Below are 17,151 nucleotides of genomic sequence, written 5' to 3'. Positions count from 1 at the left end.
TCCGCCATTTCCCACCTAGTGGTTGATTCAGACCCGCTCTTAGCCTGCCGAATTCGGCAGTGTCCACGTTGGTCGGGTTCGATCATGCACGTATATGCTTTGGCCAGTTTCACACTTGCCGGGTTGTTCGCTCCAGGAGGGTCAGGAAGGGGTCAGTCATGAGGCAGAAGCAGGGGAACCCTTGTAGATGCAGGTGTGTCGATGCCTGCTTGAGGCGGGTGGCTGACGTCAGTATCCCCTGAAAGTATTACAAAGGTTTTGCAAGCAGATGTCAAAAATATCTGATATGTTTTACCATCAATATTGTGATGGGAAACTGTGAAAGCACAGCAGATATCTCTGATATATGCTAGCAGAACCACCGTAATACTCCAGTGATCCCTAAGATTGCATGGGTGCATATACTGCCACGAATGTGTCACACATCGTTGCAGCTAGTTGCAATTTTGATCCGTCCAATTCACGGGCAAGCTAACAGCAGCCACAACTGTAGATAGAAATCTCTGTCATCAGGTCGGTAAGTCCAGCTGCCCTGAGAGGACAACATTCAGCAATTCAGGGCAACAAATGAAATTCTATCTTGCATCCCCCCCCAACCAAAAAGGTTTTGTGGTGCACTTGACAACAACCTTCGTTTCATGCAGGCTGTGTGTAAAAATCATTCAGTGGGGTCGATCCTATTAGGTGCGGATGATACTCACTCGCGAAACATCTCAGCACCGGGCACACTTTCCATAGGGGTGCGAGAAATTTTAAGCGAATTCGGCCCAGAATTTGGCACTAATAGGATTGACCCCAATGAAATATTGTTTCTGAAAAGAACTATCAATCAGTTTTGATAGATTTAGATATGGCAGCATAGGCAAACGCATGGGGGGTTTCTGGTTGACCGGAAACCCCTCTCCTCTTGGAAAGTGTCTAAAATGATGACAACAATAGCACTGGTATATAATATGATCAATAGAGCTGCCACCACATCAATAGAGCTGCCACCACATCATGCAGTCTGTGATGTGATGACCTTCTGCAATAACTTGCTGGGGTCCTGTCATTATTTGTATTGTCTGACGGGGTCTCAGAGCAAAACTGTTTGAGGACTGCTGGCCTATACTGTAGACCATCTGTACTGTTACATATTAATTCTGTATTCCATACAGTATCCAATGTTTAAAAAGACAAATTTTCGAGGCTGTTACCGCTCCCCCAGACGTACTTACTCCAGTGGGAGATTTTGGATTCCATTTGGAAACCCCCCTCTAAAAATCGTTTGCCACTGGGCAGTACCTTTACACTCAGTGACACACAGTGTATGCAGCCTTACTAAGCCAACAATTACCTAGAACTATACTGTAGTTTGCTATAAGGTAGACGGTAAATGCAAATAAGATCATGGGTTTTTTATCTTTCATTCTAGCACTAATGTATGCAACAGGAGTTGCTTAGCTTTTTCTACAATAATTAAAAGTAAAAAGAAAATAGGAAAATCAATTGGCCTAATCATGTTAAGAAACATATTGAAATACTAAACACAGTTAAAGTTGATTTTTTTTTTGGGGGGGGGGGATTACTTATAATTCATTGAACAGTGTTGTGCTATTTTTAGAATATTTTATTTTTGAATTTAGCTCAACACATGTCTATTTAAAAAAAAAAAGATATTGTTTTTAAAATACTTTTAAATGAATTTGTGTAGCCTATTCAGAATGGTCTATTTTCATCAACCTTAAGAGCCACAATTCAGTTTAACGTGAATGTCTTGATTTTTACGGTTTATACATATAACAGCCCTGTAGTCTCCAGCATATCCTGAGTGTATTCCCTAAGTATTTTACCTTATGATGGTCGCATAGCATATGGAATAAATCTACGCATATTTGTCTGCCTATCGATTCTCTTCAAGTGTTTGTTGGTACTTGCATATATAATATTTAAAGATGTTGATTAAGTGTTTTAGTGTGTATAATACTTCATATGTAATATATGGCATAAATTCCTTCCATACCCCACTCTGTAGCTCACAGATTGAATTGAAATTCTATCTGAAGGATTGTCAGTGTAAATGTAAGATTTGCAAGAAGAAAGGCATGCATTGATGTCTCAGATTGCGGGGTTTTATAACCTCTTTGAGCGCTTAAATTCATTTACAATCTTTCAGCTATGTTCTTGCTAACAAATAAGTCGGCTAACAAAAATGATAATATTTTGCACCCAAATATAGACATATTCCATAAGAAGGTGTATGTTTATCAAAAAAAGAATGCTAACAAAAATGAGCAATATCGGGTAATTACAAGATTGATGGGTCGATTACAACTTTGATGTTCTTCAAAATATTAATATGCTGTGTACTGTGTACTACTACTACTACTTACAGTAAATATAGGCATGATTATATAAACATTTTAGTTTGGCAAAGTCTACAAATCCCAATTCCCTGCAAACAAGAGCCAGTGCTTGTAGAAGATAGGAATAGCAATGCTATAATTTTTCTACTTATTTTTACCAGACTGAATATCTGGCTGGATACGGTCCCCTTGGCAATGGCTATGAAATTTTTGTTAATGCACAGTTAACAAACCATTATACCGGTAACATCCTCTTAAAGGAAGATATATAGCTGCTCTCAGACTTTGAACTAATCTCTTTCCAGGCTTAGTTTTCATGTACTTTGTCAACTTAGGATACTTTACTGTCATTAATATTCATTTCCGGCAACCACTCCGACATACATCTTGCCATATTCTGTTTCATCCTATTTAACTGTTTCTTTTTCTCTCTTAACTCATTTTTCATTGCATGCATTCTTGTGCCTCCATCTCTCAACTCGTAGCCACGCCAAAGTTAATGGCCGTGTTTACCTAATAATAAATAGGTGGGTATTGACATGTTTAATTTCTGACCATCTAACCATAAACCAAAAATGACATGAAAAATTCAACAAATTGTATTTCGTGTCTTTATACCTCGGCTGCATGTGCTTGAATATTGCATTTAAAATAGTGTTGAAAGATGAATTTATTTATAGCACAATTATTTTGTTTACACTGAATTTAACAATTGCTTCAGACAGGAAAATATATAAATAAATGGTTATTAATAATACAAAAAAAAAGGTACTCTTTACTTAGAAGGGCGCCCACGATTTTGATCGTGGGCATCGTTAGTAAAAAATCTCGGGCATCTCGGGCATTGAATGCACTAAAAAATCGGGTGCGATGCGACAGACGAGATGCCCGAGATTTCCCATAGGGAACAATGTTAAATGTCTCAATTGACCCAATTTTCCTGTTCAATGCCTCAATTGACCCGATTTTTCCATAGGAAACAATGTTAAATGGGCCACAGAGGCCAAATAGGCACCCTGAAGTGTATAATGGCCACCCGAATTGTTAACGCCACCCCACGATCAACGTCAACCCGATGCGTGGCGAGCGCAGCGAGCCCGCGAGGGGCGGCGGTACGCGTCCTACGACCTTTTCATACCCCCACTATCCACGTTGGCGTGGAGTTGAGAATAGAAAGTGTGGCGAGCGCAGCGAGCCACCGAGCCCGAAGCGTGGCGAGCGCAGCGAGCCCCGCGAGGGTACGCGGACAGCTGTGAAGCCCGCGAGGGGATGCGGATACCTGTGAAGGTATCCGCGTCCCCTCGCGGGGCTCGCTGCGCTCGCCACGCTTCGGGCTCGGTGGCTCGCTGCGCTCGCCACACTTTCTATTCTCAACTCCACGCCGACGTGGATAGTGGGGGTATGAAAAGGTCGTAGGACGCGTACCGCCGCCCCTCGCGGGCTCGCTGCGCTCGCCACGCTTCGGGTTGACGTTGATCGTGGGGTGGCGTTAACAATTCGGGTGGCCATTATTCACTTCAGGGTGCCTATTTGGCCTCTGTGGCCCATTTAACATTGTTTCCTATGGAAAAATTGGGTCAATTGAGGCATTGAACAGGAAAATCGGGTCAATTGAGACATTTAACATTGTTCCCTATGGGAAATCTCGGGCATCTCGTCTGTCGCATCGCACCTGATTTTTTAGTGCATTCAATGCCCGAGATGGCCGAGATGGGCGTCCTTCTAAGTAAAGAGTACCAAAAAAAAAATACTCCACTTTTTGTACATAAACAAAACAGTTTTTATTGAAAGCATTTTCTTACTATAAAATACGTAGTTTATTAGACTGACTAAATTTTAGCATTTGCTACTGTTGCTATTTATTTATGCTAAGGAGAACAAGTTGACTTTGAGTGGGACACGTACACATGTATTTGTGTATTATTTTTAAATAACGTTTTTCAAATGTCATTTTTTTGGTGTAACCTTTTTTTTGCAGAAAGAATAAAGTTGGTTTTGAAATGAGGGTTTATAATTTAAACTTATAATTTATTTGGTTATATATAGAGATGTGTGTGTGTATATATATATATATATATATATATATATATATATATATATATATATATATAATATCAATTGAATAGAGCGCAAGATTAATAAAAGTCTTTTTTGGAACAACAAGTCCCAGATGGTGCTTGTCTCAGTAACAGCACTTGGGTTTAATACAGCAAATATTCTGTATTACGTTTCTGAATTCCACAGGCATACAAATTTAGAGAAATAAAATGTAGCAAGCATCCATAAAATAGTGCAAGCATCCATAAAACAATGTTTATTGCAGCACACATGATTTGAATCATGTACTGCAACATGCAGCTCAGATCACTGCAATCAGAACAGCATGACTAATTTCTGAGTGACGAAACGCATAGGAACATGGCCTAGCATTACTACCACAGAGACAAAGAGACCAGGAAAGAGTATAACCAGCTCCAATGGTAAAAGTATTGTGCAATTATTCATGCTGTTCTGATTGCGGTGATTTGAACTGCTTGTTGTGGTATGTGATCCAAAACCTTTTATCATGTGTGTTGTAATAAACATTGTTTTATGGATGCTTGCACTATGAGCGCTTCATTTTATTCTCTAATACGTGTGTGTGTGTGTGTGTGTGTGTGTGTGTGTGTGTGTGTGTGTGTGTGTATATATAATTTATATACTGTATATGTATGTGTGTGTGTTATATTTACAGGTTATAAATGATAATTTTGTAAATCATATTGCATTCATTTGCAGCAAATCCAGAAAATCCACTTGCCACTAGGTCCCAAAAGGAAAACGACAATATACTACATTTTAGATTTTTGGAGAATCTAAAGAGATTTTAAATGCTTAAAACATCATGGGTGAAATGTAATAGGATGAGAGATTCAGAAAGTGAGAGATTTGGTAACAAATCTCCAGGTGTTTTTTAAAGCGGCAATCATTTACTCTGCACAGCCAGTTTGATTTTGAAGTGTAATCATTTACACTTCAAAATCAAACTGGCTGTGCAGAGTAAATGATTGCCGTTTTAAAAAACACCTGGAGATTTCTTACCAAATCTCTCACTTTCTGAATATCTCACCCTATTACATATATCTCTTCATAGATTTTAATCCTTTTTGGACCTTTGTGTAAAAATGTGTAATTGGGAAATACAAGTTTTATGCATTTGAACTGCATAATACATGTAACTAACTAACTAACTAACATAACAGCGTGCTATGGTCAGTTCTGTGTACACCCTGAATCGATACACTACATTGTGCATGCAATATTAAAAAAGGTCTATGATATTCTGTATTTTTCAATTCTAAAACTTGTGAAATCTTTTTGCATTCACAACTAATTTCATTATAATCACAATGCATGTCCTAATAGTTACTGTAGTAGTCGATAGATACTTTCTATCTAAGTTGTTAAGCTGCATGACTTATTTTATAAAGCATCCCTTTACATCTTCTATTCTCATATTCCTTTTCTCTTTCTGTTTTAATTGCTCTTGAGCAGCATCAAGAAAAAAATTCCAATGCAGCAAAATGAGTAAGTGCTGTGAAGCAATGAAATGCGCCTGGTTGACATGCTGTCATTTCATGCTTCTACCTCTTAAACTCTGACTATTTTCTCTCATGGGGAAAATATCAAGTTTAAGTGTCAAAACCACTCTGAGTACAACATTGCATATAAAACCACCCGTACATAACTCATAGCCTTCCTTGTTTTTATACTCAAAATAGGAATGATATATAAATACTGTACAGTACTTCTATTTTTGTTTGGCCAAGATTATTTATTCCAAGATGGCTGGAAAATAGGCAACTAAGACATATATTTAACCCTCAGATTGGTGCACCCAGAAGGAAGCTTGCCTGATTTAACCATGATGAACTTAACTTCAGAGGCGGAAATGCTAGAAGAGAAGCAGGAAAAACAGCTAGAAGTGTATGCACAACATAAGGAACAGGAATCAGCGGATGAATGGCAGAAAAGAGATGACAAAGGTGGAGGGTATACTGATGATGAAGAGGAGGATGAGAAGGAGGAGGCAGAAGAAGATGAGTCCGAAGAGGAGGAAACTACAGGTATTGGTGAAGCAATGTTATTTCCCTTCTAGACATGATAACAAATTTGCAATAATTTAGTGACGCATAAGTTAATATTTATCTTTATCTGTCCTGCACATAAAAGTACATTTCTCAACCATTTTTTGGCTATAGATTGTTATCTAAAAATAATTTGTATAGACAAGAAAGCTATCATCTGGTGTGCACTAGACAAGACTTTGAATCTTTGGAAATATTTTGCACAAGGACCTGACGCAGTGCAATGCATCAGTGTGCCAGCCCCTTGTGTATGACATGCTTCCCTGCGTGATGCCCTGAGCCCCGCCTTCAAGTCCGCTAGCTTCTTCAGTAGAGTAGACTAGTTGCTGCGCCATCTTGGCAGTGCGCAGTCTGTACTGCCGCTGCTGCACCGAGTTTCTTTGCCTGGTTATAGGCTCCTGTCAAGATAAACCCATCTCTAGTCTATGGCTGTGCGAGCGGCGGGCAGTGTTTTATTCACACGCAATGCTGCAAATTTTACAGTGTTGCCTGTGGACCAGAATAAGGTCCCATATCCACTGTTTGCCACGCACTGAATATAGTTATATTTTACTTTATATTAAATATGACATACAGTATAATGATAGGTGAAAATACTTCTGTTAAAGGCATCATGTGAAGATGTATCAAGCCTTCTAAAAAGTGAAGCAATAGTAATCTCCCATTATGTACATGAGGCACGATGTGCCACTTCCTGGGGCGGCACTATTTTGTTTTTATACTGTAAGTTAAAAATGATCTGATAACGGTGGCCCATGTAAAATGTCCTACTTAGTAAAAGTGTACATAATAAAAAATAAAAGGAAATGTCATTACTTATGGCTTTTCTATTATTATATTTACAGGCAGAAAAACACCAAATTAGGGCTTATAAATGAATAATAATAACATTTGGGGGTAGCTTGGCACCACAATCCATCCTTAGAGTGGAGAAGTTACCCAAAGCAACCAATCAGCTTCTTACCCAAAGCAACCAATTAGCGTCTACATTTCATTTTATAAAATGTACATAATAAATGCTAGGTAGAAGTTGGCTGGTTACTATAAGCAAATTCTCCACTTGTCCACTTCTCCAGTCTTCAGAATTTTTTACGGCATAAATTGGTTATCAGATAACCCAGTATTCAAAAAAAATCAGAAAATTAGACAGGAAAAATAAATAATTTATGCTGCTTAGTGAGAAGGTGCTTTATTGGATATTCAATGTGGTTCTCCAAAAGTTAGAAAGTCCTTTACCCAGAAAAGATACTAATGTACAGTATATGGGCATATTCAACTTAATAAGAGAATTGGGCCGCAATGATTTCTAGAGAAATCACTGTGGTTTTTTTTCTCACAGCCCCACAACAAGTGTAATTTTTTTCTTAAATTGTTATTTTAATGGGAATGATACTGAATTGTACTGCAACCCATTGAACCCCTTCCTCCCCATGACATCCAAAGTAATGTATAAGAATTGTGTGTGAGATGTGTGTGAGACTCCTTATCAGTGTGTGTGTGTGTGTGTGTGTGTGTGTGTGTGTGTGTGTGTGTGTGTGAGACCCCTCGTGTGTGTAACTCCCTGTCAGGGTGTGTGTGTCCATGTAAATGTGAGTGTATGCCCGTGTGTGTGTGTGTGTGTGTGTGTGAGACCCCACCTGCTAGTGTCAATTTATCAGTCAGTGTGTATGTGGTGTGTGTGTTATCTGTGAGGTGTGTATTTCCCATTCAGTGTGCAGCATGTGGCAGTCAGGCACAGCAGCAAGAGAAGTGGCTGGAATACAACAGGTGAGGTCAGGTGTTCTGTGGGCGTATTTTTCTTCCCCTCCGCCCCATGGGTTCTGGGTGAGTACATACTGTACGCACAGTAATTGCAAATTAGTTGCAAGATCTGCAAAAAATCCCCCGCAGAATTGAATATGCTATTTTGTGCATTATAAAAATATGCTTGTATTATTATAAATAAAAATGTGTTTTCGGGGAAATTATGCAAATGACCTATTAATGACATTTGATTTCACTTTAATTCAGAGTCCAGAAATAAATGGCACTTAGTCATTGACCGTCTGACAGTCCTATTCCTAAAGTTTTTGGAATATTTCCATAAATTACAACTCTTTGCCTGGTGGGTTCTGGAACTTCACATAATAAAAATAGTTTCTTCATACATCATTTGGGTGACTGTGAGAGAGGTATGGCATTTTGTTTTATCTATAATCTGTATTAAAAATGGAATATGTATGTATATTATTGACCAATAAGACAAACCTAATCATTTCTGTGTTGAATTTTTGCATGTCAACCATTTCCCCCTCCTTCCTTTTTTCTTTGTTGCGTTTTACATAAATTTGTGTCCACTGATTATCTACTACTGTGTTCGTACTGATTGTTTATTTGCAACTGTTAAAATTGTACCATTTTCTCAAGCATTTCCTTGCCTTGTATTTTGCAGGTCCTTCTAATCAATAAAAATCTGATTTAATGAAAAAAGTGCAATCTGTATCAACATATAAAGTTTAAATAGCTGTTGCATTGTAACCCAAAATACGCAATAGTATATTTTGTTCGTTCTCTGAGAAAGCGTTTCTTCCAGGTTTTAAATTGTGTACACATTACACTATGTATAACATGTCAAGCAGTAAATTCTGATTTCTACTATGAATTGTATGATTAGCCTAATAATGAGCACATTATCTTCTTTTCTATATAGGTGTCTTTGCTCAATTATGTATTTTTGATCGCCTGGGCTTTTGCCTTACCCTATTCCCAGTTCCGGCCTTTAGCATCCAGTGTTTGCACAGTCTGGACATGTGTGATCATTGTATGTAAAATGTTGTACCAACTCTCGACCATTGAACCACTGAGCTATTCCAGTAACTGTAGCATGGTAAGTTACATTATATGTAGAACAGTGTTCAGAATACTTATCAGTACTGTAAATAAGTTTTGCAGCCCTTTAGTAACATCATTTGAAGAGTCAAAAGATGCAATATTTATTTAAAAAAAACAACAAAAGACATTTTGAACTTAAAAGATGAACTTAAAGAACGATGAGGTCTTGTTCACTGATATGTACTTGGAAAATGAATATATATCTGTGAATACTAATGCCTGCTTTATTGATTCATGTTTAACATGTTTTTCATGTGCTTCATATATGTTTCATACACTTAGCCTAAATACTTCATACGTGGAGATACACTCGGCACAACCGAGCCTCACTGACAGTTGTATAATAGTGACTTTGAGGTTTATGTACTAAGCCTTGGAGATAAAATTCTAACCAGCAAGCACCTAAGTGCCATTTTTCAAACACAGCCTGTAACATGACAGGAGTTGGTTGACTGTTACTTTATCTCCATCCACTTTATCTCTCTACAGGGCTTAGTACATAGACCCCTTTATCTGTAAAAATTGAACCTTATTTGCATCATAGTGTACTAATGGCGCTGCGGCTGCGGAATTAGTTTGAGACTCATACAAAGGGCGGTATTCAATGTCGGCCGCTATTTCCGACAGGGGAAATAGCAGCCACCACCTATTCAATGCTGCCATTTTCAAAAATTTGTAGGCAGATTTGGACAAAAAAGATCCAACTTTAATACAAGTCGGATCTGTTTTGATGGAAACGGCTGTGGATGTTTCACAACAATCCATGGTAGTTTTTGCCAAAATGACCATTTTTTCATCACTCGACAGACAGAATATTCAGTTCCACCTGTCAATCTGCAGGTGAGCTGACAAAAAACGGCCCAGGATTCCAACTGTCGGGATGTTCCAACAGTTGGAATCCCATATTGAATACCCCCCAAAGTTGCAGATGAATCATAACGGAACTTGGTGTGAGGAAAAGCTATGAGAAAATATGTCCGTTACTGGCTGATTGCAATAGACTAACTGAATTATTTCTGGTTCTTATAACCATGCCTGATGCCGATGTGGTAGTTTGATAATATAAAAAAAAAATGCTACATCTCTGATCCATTACCTCAGGGCCAACTCTATAAATTAGGGATTTAGGCAAAACAAAGAACTTTCCAGGCAGTTGAGAGATATGAGGTCACAAAAATGGGAAGGGCATTGTTCCCATTGGAAATGGGAACATTGCAGCTGTTTCATGCTAGGGCAGTAAATAGATTCTCTTTGTATAGTAAAGAATGATTTACCGGTACTGAAAATATCCTCAGCTGCATGATTAACTGTACCTGAATGCAAGATAACATAAGACTAACAATGTAAAAGGAAAGTTTTGTTTTCATAAAAAAAAAGGCTCGGCACATAGAAATGCAGTATTCATCTATAGTATGTTGTGTATTATTTCACTGTCTTTATCTATTTTAGCCTCTGCCCAATCAAACAAATGTGATCAGTAATACAGAACTTGAGAATTCACTTCTGTACAGTGGTCCAATTGATCCATCCGGATGGGTAGGACTAAGGAAGTCTATACCACTACTTTCTTACTTACGGGTAATTTACTTTTCTATATAGCATACTGTATCTTTTATATACAGTAGGTGTCTTTGCTCAATTATGTATTTTTGATTGCCTGGGCTTTTGCCTTACCCTATTCACAGTTCTGGCCTTTAGCATCCAGTATTTGCACAGTTTAGACATGTGTGATCATTGTATGTAAAACGTTGCACCAACTCTCAACAATTGAATCACTGAGCTATTTCAGTAACTGTAGCATTGTAAGTTACATTATATGTAGAACAGTGTTCAGAATACTTATCAGTACTGTAAGTTTTTCAGCATATTAATATTATATCCGAGAAAGTGTTAAATAAGTGAGAAGTAGAATCTACTAATTTACTAATGATGTCTTGTAAATGCAAGAGTAAAATTTGGCTACTTTTTACCCAAAGTATTCTGCTCCACCTTTGCAATAGCTGTATACCAGTAAAGTCTGTTTATCGGTACTACCTGACATAACATGCTTAACTTACCCCTCATCTGCCATACTTAGTATATATATATATATATATATATATATATATATATATATATATATATATATGACATGAATAAACTCATATATGCAGGATCACACTTATATGTCAATTTTACAATAACAGACAATAGCAAACATTAATGTATTATACTCTATAATGAAAATATATGATATGTACAATACACGTGTACAATACAATTAAAAAATAATAAAAATACCGGCTAGTTACTAGAAATTATTACTCAAATGTTTAGTCTCAGTTATACAGTATATACTCTCATTTCTGTGTGTTAATAAGATAAATGCCGTTATAATTCATTCATGTGGAGGAATGAGTCCTTTAGCAACTGCTTTGTATACTGGTTAAGAGAATTTGTTATAATGGCATAAGTGTTAATAACACTCAGAAATGAGAGTATATATAACTGAGATTTCATTTATTTATAATATTTTAGAGGAACTGGCTATTATTATTTAATTGTATTGTATTATGTGTGCATATTGCTTAAGTAAAAAACATCTTACAATTAGCACTGCTTGATTTGATTCTTTCTGGTTGTGATTAGCTTCACCCCAGCGCCCCATCCATTTACTCATAGTTGTCTTTTTAATTAGTGTAACTTCCAGCTAGGTTCTGTATTATAACCTATGTGCAGATGTAACAAAAAGAGGTATGTAGAGTCCCCATGTTTAAGATATTCGTTGTTATTATAAATAATCCTCTGAATGAGGTCACTTGTGGTAGGAGATGGGACATTCACTCACTGATTTATCAAAACATGGAGTTTAATTCTGAAAGGATGTGGATTATTACATAGATAGGGGGAAATTTACTAAGATGGGAGTTCTATATAACATGGGATGTTGCTATGAGCAACCAATCAGAATCTACCTTTTATTTATTTAGCACCTTCTAGAAGATAATAGATAGTAGCTGATTGGTTGCCCATAGCAACATCCCATGTGAAATAGAACTCCCATCTTAGTAAATTTCCTCCACAGTGTCTAGATAGACAGTCAACAGGTCAACACCAAAGAGGTCAATATGCAATAGGTTGACGTCAAAAGGTTGGCATGAAAAAGGTAGACACATGAAAAGGTTGACATGACCTTTCACATTTTTTGAGGCAATGTCAACACCTATCAACATGGACCCCCAATTATTGTAACAAGTACCCTTCACGCCTGGTGCCTTGTTTTCCGCTTCGCTCGGCACACTTTACCTTCTCAATTGTAGTCCATGTGGGTAATAAAGTATGAAAAAGTCCCAAAAAATAAAATTAAAATACTCATGTGTCTCCGTTTTTTCATGTCAACCTTTTTCATTTTGATCTTTTGAGTACCCTGCCCACTTTTTGTCTCTGTCGACCTTTTGACTCTCTCGACCTATTGCATGTCAACCTTTTGGTGTTGACCTATTGACTGTCAGTCCAGACACTGTAGATCTGTGGATTGGATCCATTCTGAAAAATGATACATACTCTGTAATTGTGTGAGGGGGCTGGAGTGAAGCTCAGCACAAGTCCATGTGTAAATGTTCCCTTTCTTCTCATTACAGAATAATTTACTCATGTTGTTCATATTAGCTTTCGAAGTGACCATTTATAGGCATCAGGAATATTACAGGTGCCGAAACAATCTAACAGCACCAGTCACAAAGACAATATTTCATGATATCACGAGACAGCACTTGGATGATGGACTCATTAATTGTGCCAAGTATTTCATAAACTATTTTTTCTACAAATTTGGTATGGAGGTAAGACATTAAATACGATTTTCCAGATTAATGCTAGATTTAGACATTTTTCACTGACAAATAAATGAAAGATTTTATTAGGGTGTTGTAATCTTGTCCATACATCTGCAACTGATTGCTGCAAATATGATATGTGTCAGAATGGATTTCACTTTTTTTTTCGATCCAGACCACAAATTATCAAGATCGGCTAAATCGAACATTTTTAGCATGCAGAATCTCCCAATTCACCAATTATCAATAGCCATTTTTGGCCGGCATATTGGAACTTGGAAATGCAACCCTAATGTATTGGGTGCCAGGTGACTTGCCGTCAGTCGGTATACCAAAATCCAGACTGTTTAACTGCCCAACATTAATGATCCTGACCAATAGTGGCTATTCTCCCTTGTGGGGATCCATGACCCCCATAGAGGGAAAATAGAACCTGTGGCGAGCAAACGATTCACAAGCCCGCATCATAGTGAGCTCAGTGAGCCTGCAAGGGGATTTTTTGCGCTCCCCCCGTTATATTGTTGGCCAGGATTCCGTTATTGGTATACTGACCGTCGGGAACCTGACCGTCAACGAGTCATACCCAATGTATGGTCTACATTAGAGTGATGAAGAAACTTAATATTTATGCTCACATGTTTTCAAAAGAATAATGTCAAAATTCTGGTTTCACCCCTCTGAAGTCTGAAGTTACCATTCTCTCATCCAGAATTATGGGGGTATTCAATTAATGACATTTTTTTTGCCTAGGCGAAACATCTTGCATTGTAATAATAAAGCAGCTAATATTTACCCAGCACAGAAACAGAATAACTCACCAAAATCTAACTCTCTTTGCACATATTACATTTGCTACATATGCAGTGCACATGGTTTTGTCCATTTTGAGAACAAACTTGTCCTGTGATCAGGTTAGAATTAGGCCCTTTATCTCTCTCCACATTGATACATCACCCCAATAATGTTGTCTCTATTTGTCAAAGTTTTAAAATACAAGATCTAATAATTAAGATGATATCATGATTTCACACAGGGAATTTTGGAAATGTACAGTATACACCTCAGTTTAACTAGCATACCCTAAAAACATCTGGCACTGAAAAAACAAATAAGTTCAATAAATAATACACAATTGTCCTCTTTGCTTTCTGCTAACCTTATATTTTCTATCTTTCTTCACACAGACCTGCTTCTTGCTTTCTGTTAATGTAATTGGTCAGAGGATGGATTTCTTTGCCATGATCCATGCATTTTGGCTGTTTGCCGTATTGTACAGACGCAGGAGAAAAGCAATTGCAGAAATCTGGCACAGATATTGCTGCTTCCTTGCCTGTATTATTACATTCCAGTATTTCATATGTATTGGCATTCCTCCTGCTCCATGTACAGGTAAAAAAACATATTTTATTCACAGAAGAAAAAAAAAATAGCTAAGTTATATATTCTGTAAAAGAACATAATGAGATGTACTTTGCCAAGCTAGCCTAGAAATAATTGTTTTTAAATGTTTCTTTTTCTATGTTTTCAGACTATCCGTGGAGACACCATGGGGCCAAATTTAACTCCAATATAATAAAATGGCTGTATTTTCCAGACTTCATTGTGAGACCTAATCCTTTATTTCTCGTCTGTAAGTATACAGTATTGGTATAACATTTGTCCTGCTATCACTTAATAGAATACATCTGGAATCAGATGCAGTAAATAGTGTCATGCCCTATGTTCAATCAATTGTTGTTGTTTAAAGGGGTACATTTACTAAAATGGGATTACTATTCAAGATGGGATGTTGCCCATAGCAACCAATCAGAGGGTATCTTTTATCTTTTAGAAGATGCAAAATAAATATAATCTGATTGGTTGCAAAAGAGCAACATCCCATTTTTCAATAGAATTCCCATCTCAGTAAATTTACTCATGGCTATCATATATATAGGGACCTGCCCCTTGCACTTATAGGCACTTATGCAGTTTACATTATGGGTGTTTTAAGAAGCTGAAAGGAGATGAGATGGGTGTTTGAAAGTTGGGCTGCATCTGAGATCTCGCGTTAGTAGCAAGATCTCGCACGTGCCCACTGGAGCCCCAACACATCATCCATCGGCTGATTCACTGAGGGAGCCTGGTAGTTCATTCACTTCCCTGATTATGAATAATACCTATCCCACCGCCTTAGGTTTGCTGTTCTTTGCTGGTATAGAAGTTAACATAGAGGAGCATGTGTATAACTGGGAAATGGAGTGTAATGGGGTACGAAGGTTTAAGCACAATTGTTCAAAGTGAGCAAAGTTCTGGTGGAGCTAACATAGCACCCTTTTGGTGCTTAAGAACTGATGGATCTCTATAGTGGACTCCATGACATTAGATTCTTGCTATACAGTAAAAAACACACCTGCTGTTAGTGTGCAAGCACCCTAAATTCAACCAGGAGGAAGCCTAGCAGGAGAGATACTGGGCAGTATTCAATGAGGCTGATTCGCCATGTTCTACGGTGATTTTGTGCTGTAAGGCGATTTTTTGACTAAAACGGTGAATCACCCTATTCAATGACCAGATGGCGAATACATTTCAAGGTTATTATCGCCATGCTTCACCGTGTAGCAATCGCTATCTTTTTATGGTGAAGTGGAATGTGAACTTTTAAAATAAATTGTTTAGTTTTTTACATTTGGTGCCAAAAAAATCAGGAATTTTATTCTGAGAAGGGACATGCTATATTTATTCATGTGCTTACAGCACATGAATATATATTTAATTTAAAAAAAAAATCTTTTTTTTTTTACACAGAGCAGCCAGCAGGGGGCCGGCAGCCGAGCCGCTCATTAGATATTCATATATTCACTGCACCCGATCGTTACATATGCACGATCGGGTGCAGTGAATACCCGGTCCCCTGCTGTCTATCCCGGGGGGCAGCCTGTGCTGCCTGGCTCCCGGGGAGCCCACCTCCCCCCCACAAACGTTCTGGGACAGGCAGGGAGACTTCCATCTCCCTGCCTGCCACCGTCCTCAGGCTCCCTGCAAGGTAAAATTCATCGGTCAGGGGCAGCGAGCCCCTGACTCGTTGAATACTGGGGACAGCGAGGCTCCGGAACACGGCGGGCAGTGGCGACTGTGCAGCGAATCCTAAACAGGATTCGCTGCACGTCGTCAATATTTTCATTGAATACTGCCCACTGTGTAACGCCCCCATTGATTTGGTACATTTCTGTCATTTAGGACATTCTCTGTATAAGGTAATGAATGTGAAAAAAAGATTTGTGATAAATAAAAGAAAATGTGTGAAAGCACTATTCTTGGGGAACACTGTGAGCCCTCATATACAATATATAGAGTACCTGGAAATGTGTTAAGAGATTCACAATGAAATATATTGTCCTCCCAACTAATATATACCATACATCCAGCGCTGGTCTCCCTTCTGCAGCAGAGCCGGCTCCCCCCGCACTGACAGCGGGGACAACCGGCTTTCTCCGATGCAGCTAACAGCTTCTGTCGCATTGTCCCAGCGCAACAGAGGCTGAGAGCGTGATTGGGCGATGCGTCTCCATGGAGACGCATAGCTCAGCCCTGATTGGCTGGGCTATGCGTCTCCATGGAGACACATAAGCCAGAGACACTCTCAGCCTCTGTTGCGCTGGGACAACGCGACAGAAGCTGTTAGCTGCATCGGAGAAAGCAGGTTGTCCCCGCTGTCAGTGCGGGGGGAGCCGGCTCTGCTGCAGAAGGGAGACCAGCGCTGGATCCAGGATCAGTAAGTATTATTGGTGTAAAATTGAAGTGTATGGATGTGTATGTAATAAAGTTTTACTTTTCTGTGTGTGTGTTTTATTTACCAAGTCCCAGAGGGCCCATTAATGCCCTGCATGCTGGGACTTGTGGTTCTCCAAGTCCCAGCATGCGGGGGAGGTCTGCTGGCACTTGTAGTTCTCCTGTATTAAGCAATGTTAGGAATGTGACTTTAACCATATCAGGCCGGCGTCCAATGGCCAG

General features: G+C 38.5%; 1 protein-coding gene across 6 annotated transcripts in view; it reads left to right on the top strand.

Annotated features, from left to right (window-relative positions):
• Positions 1-17,151, top strand: part of PIEZO2 (piezo type mechanosensitive ion channel component 2) — a 360,808-nt gene that overhangs the window by 264,856 nt on the left and 78,801 nt on the right. For 3 of the 6 annotated variants that reach the window (XM_083187662.1, XM_083187660.1, XM_083187659.1), the window contains exons 18-24: positions 6,213-6,451; positions 8,483-8,643; positions 9,162-9,338; positions 10,793-10,921; positions 12,964-13,164; positions 14,343-14,547; positions 14,687-14,788. In XM_083187662.1, coding sequence (XP_083043788.1) covers positions 6,213-6,451; positions 8,483-8,643; positions 9,162-9,338; positions 10,793-10,921; positions 12,964-13,164; positions 14,343-14,547; positions 14,687-14,788 — 1,214 coding nt within the window. Of the gene's footprint in view, positions 1-2,830; positions 2,873-5,879; positions 5,913-6,212; positions 6,452-8,482; positions 8,644-9,161; positions 9,339-10,792; positions 10,922-12,963; positions 13,165-14,342; positions 14,548-14,686; positions 14,789-17,151 lie in introns of all 6 variants that reach the window. The other 3 variants (XM_083187661.1, XM_083187658.1, XM_083187657.1) reach the window with 3 other exon arrangements.

Source organism: Crinia signifera, chromosome 5, assembly GCF_055691185.1.
Source record: "Crinia signifera chromosome 5, ASM5569118v1, whole genome shotgun sequence".
NCBI lineage: Eukaryota > Metazoa > Chordata > Amphibia > Anura > Myobatrachidae > Crinia > Crinia signifera.
The sequence above is the reverse complement of the archived record's forward strand: the minus strand, read 5'-3'. Positions and strand labels throughout refer to the sequence as shown.